Raw genomic sequence first — 3,117 nt, 5'->3', positions numbered from 1 at the left:
AGGAAGAATTCTAGAGAAAATGAAGAATATTAAAGATATGCAAAGGAGCTCACATGTGTCCATAAGAGTCCCCGTACAAGAAAAGCCAAAGTGAGGAAACAGAATAAACACAAAAACTATAACTCAAGAAAAAATTTTCTAAAATACAAAAATAAATATATTTGAAACTACATACTGAGAAAAATGCACTATGTACCTAAGAATATCAACCCAGAATGATCAATATGAGACCATATTCAGAAGTGAAGGGATAGAGAGAAAAAATTGCTTGGATGCCTAGAAAAAGAACATGTGAATTATATGGGAAGGAAAATTAGACTGCCATTAGTTTTTTCTCACACAATGCTTTATCGCAGAAAGAAATGGAGTAACATATTTAAGATACTCACAGAAAGAAAGTATGAGTCAAGGATATAATAGCCAGCAAGACTCCTTTCATGTATAAAGGGCACAAACTCATCAACATTCAAGGACTCAGGGAACGTTTTTCCCAAGCACCTTTCCTGAGGAGTGAGCTTTAGATAGCCAAGGTGACCAGGGAAACATTGACATAATGTTGATGGTGGGCATTAAATATACACTTTACTTGTGGAGCAAAGGGCTAAAAAACAATGTAAACAAAGTACAACTGTTACAAAATGGGGAAAGAGCAGATGCAAAATATATGCATGTTTGTGCATATGTATGTGTCTACATACATGTACTTTTCCTAGCTCTGTCCACTGAAAAGGCCTAGCATCAAAGACTGATCCAGTAGCAATAAGCCACCCTAGCACCAGATAGGATTTTAAACTATAATTTCTCACTAAAAGATCCTGGGGCTTATTAGAGAAAGGGTAGATTCCAGGTATAGCCCAGGAAGTATATAAGATCAGCCTAGAACATCTTGTCATATCAGAAAGCAAGAACATTGTTGAAAACTGCTCAGGTCAATTCAAAAGAACTTAGAAGCCACCTTGCAAAGACTTCCACTGGCCAAAGATGTGATCATTTGAGTTTCAGTAATGATAATAAATGCAATGTATTTAAATGTTTGAAACCTATAAATATGTTTAAAGCCATGAGTTCTAAAAAAAGAATTGGTTATCTTTGAAGTATGACGGAGGACTAATTCATGAGAATTTAGTAAATAAAGGGAAAGAACCAAACATTTATTATGCATCTCTTTATAAATTTATTCAAATAAATGGAAAGAAAATAATGGAATTAGAATAGCATCATTTTGCAAACCCTAATGAATTAATAGATGTAGACATTAAGAAAGCTGTTTCTATGAAAAAAAAAAAAAGAGAGAGTGAGAAAGACAACCAGATATCATGAGCTTCCTATGATCTTGCCAAACACCATCTAGAATCTTGCCAAAGGGAGTAAACATGAGTCTGATTCAGTGTCTATATCCAGTTGCCAATTTTCAGAAAATATAAGGACAGGGGAATGTGTTCTATTGCACAAAGAGACTACAATCAGCAAAATCCAGATTTTGAGAAATACTAAATGTTAAATAGCTTGGATTCTTCCACATAAATTTAAGGGAAAAGAAAAGGATTGAGAGGGAATCTGTAAGTTAAAAGAAACTTAAAGACACATCCAATTTTAAAAATGAGCAAGCTAAACTAGAGTGCTCAGGATGCAAACATACAGGATAACACGATAAAAATGCAGCAAAGTGATTATGATCAAGTCAGGAATGGTTACTTTCATGGGGAAGGTGGGGCTTCTGGATGGTTATATTAGTCAGGGTCCTCCAGAGAAAGAGAACTAATAGGATATGCATGAATTATATAAGAGATTTATCATAGGAATTGGCTCACGTGATTGTGGAGGCTGAGAAGTCCCACGATCAGCCATCTGTACGCTGGAGAACCAGCAAAGTGGGTGGTGTAATTCAGTCCAAGTCCAAAGGCCTGGGAATTGGGGAACCAATGGTATAAGTCCTGGTCCGAGTCCAAAAGCCTGAGAAACAGGAGCACTAATGTCAGAGGGCAGAAGAAGATGAATGTCTCAGCTCAAGCAGAGAGGAAATCTGCCCCTCCTCCATCTTTTTGTTCTATTTGGTCCCTAAATGGATTGGATGATGCCCATCCCCGTTGGAGAAAGTGATCTTTACTCAGTCTACTGACTCAAATGCTAATCTCTCCCAGAAACATCCTCACAGACACACCCAGAAATAATATTTTACCAGCTATCTAGGTATCCCTTAGCCCAGTCAAGGTGCCACATAAAATTAACCATCACAGTGAGTAAGAAAGTTCTATTTCCTGACTTGGCAGTGATCTCAAGAATGTTCACGTCGGAATAATTCATTAAGCCATACAATTGTTTTGTATTGTTTCTGTATTTGTGCTTTGTTTTATAATAATATTATTATGTTACTATAATAGCCCACCTGAAAGGGCTCCCCCACCCTCTGTGGGTGGATAAAGAGACTGGTGCTAGGTCAGGAGACGGGAGCAATCCCCAACAGTGTTGTCTAACTGGGAAGCAAGACTGTCCTTCCCAGGATGCTGATAAACCACCAGCACATTCTTTGATTTTCCTTACCTTGTGAGAAAGATCAATGGACTCTCCTGAGAAAACTATTAATTAATATACTGTATAATTATTGTTTTTTATGTCAGGAGATATGTAAAAAGGGTTTTAACTCAGATAGGTCAGGAAAGCTCAAACTAATTTTGCAGATACCTTTTGAAAGCAGTTATAAGTAGATGGGGATTGGAAAGGTGGGGGCAGGTATGACCTTCTGGAAAAAGCAGCAGACCTTGGTCTTTACTGTCAAATCCTGTTTCACCCAGAGCTGTGGTCAATTCAACTGAGTGTACTGTGCTACAGTCATCTAATTCTTGATGATTTAATGGCTTTTAAAAATCTATAAAACAGAAACATTTACCCAATTAAAAAGAAAGTTTCCCATTACGAAAAGCTTATTAGCCACTAGAATAGATTACTAAAGGAAGTTCTGCTGTCTCCTTACCATCTATTCAGAAATCTATCTATTCAGAATCCCCTAGGTGCAGATACACGTAGAAACAGGTTCAACAGATGTCTGTGGGTATCTCCCAGGGACATTATGATTCCAGGTGGGAAGGCAGAAGAGCATGGTGGGTGAAACACACACAC

General features: G+C 37.4%; 1 protein-coding gene across 1 annotated transcript in view; it reads right to left on the bottom strand.

The window, feature by feature from the left end:
• Positions 1-3,117, bottom strand: part of NUBPL (nucleotide binding protein like) — a 288,220-nt gene that overhangs the window by 100,981 nt on the left and 184,122 nt on the right. The window contains exon 14 of the mRNA XM_023521149.1: positions 1,812-1,953. Coding sequence (XP_023376917.1) covers positions 1,812-1,953 — 142 coding nt within the window. The remainder of the gene's footprint in view (positions 1-1,811; positions 1,954-3,117) is intronic.

The sequence above is a fragment of the Pteropus vampyrus genome, unplaced genomic scaffold (assembly GCF_000151845.1).
Source record: "Pteropus vampyrus isolate Shadow unplaced genomic scaffold, Pvam_2.0 Scaffold297, whole genome shotgun sequence".
Lineage (NCBI taxonomy): Eukaryota > Metazoa > Chordata > Mammalia > Chiroptera > Pteropodidae > Pteropus > Pteropus vampyrus.
Note: the sequence above shows the minus strand (reverse complement) of the source record. Positions and strands in the feature narration are given on the sequence as shown.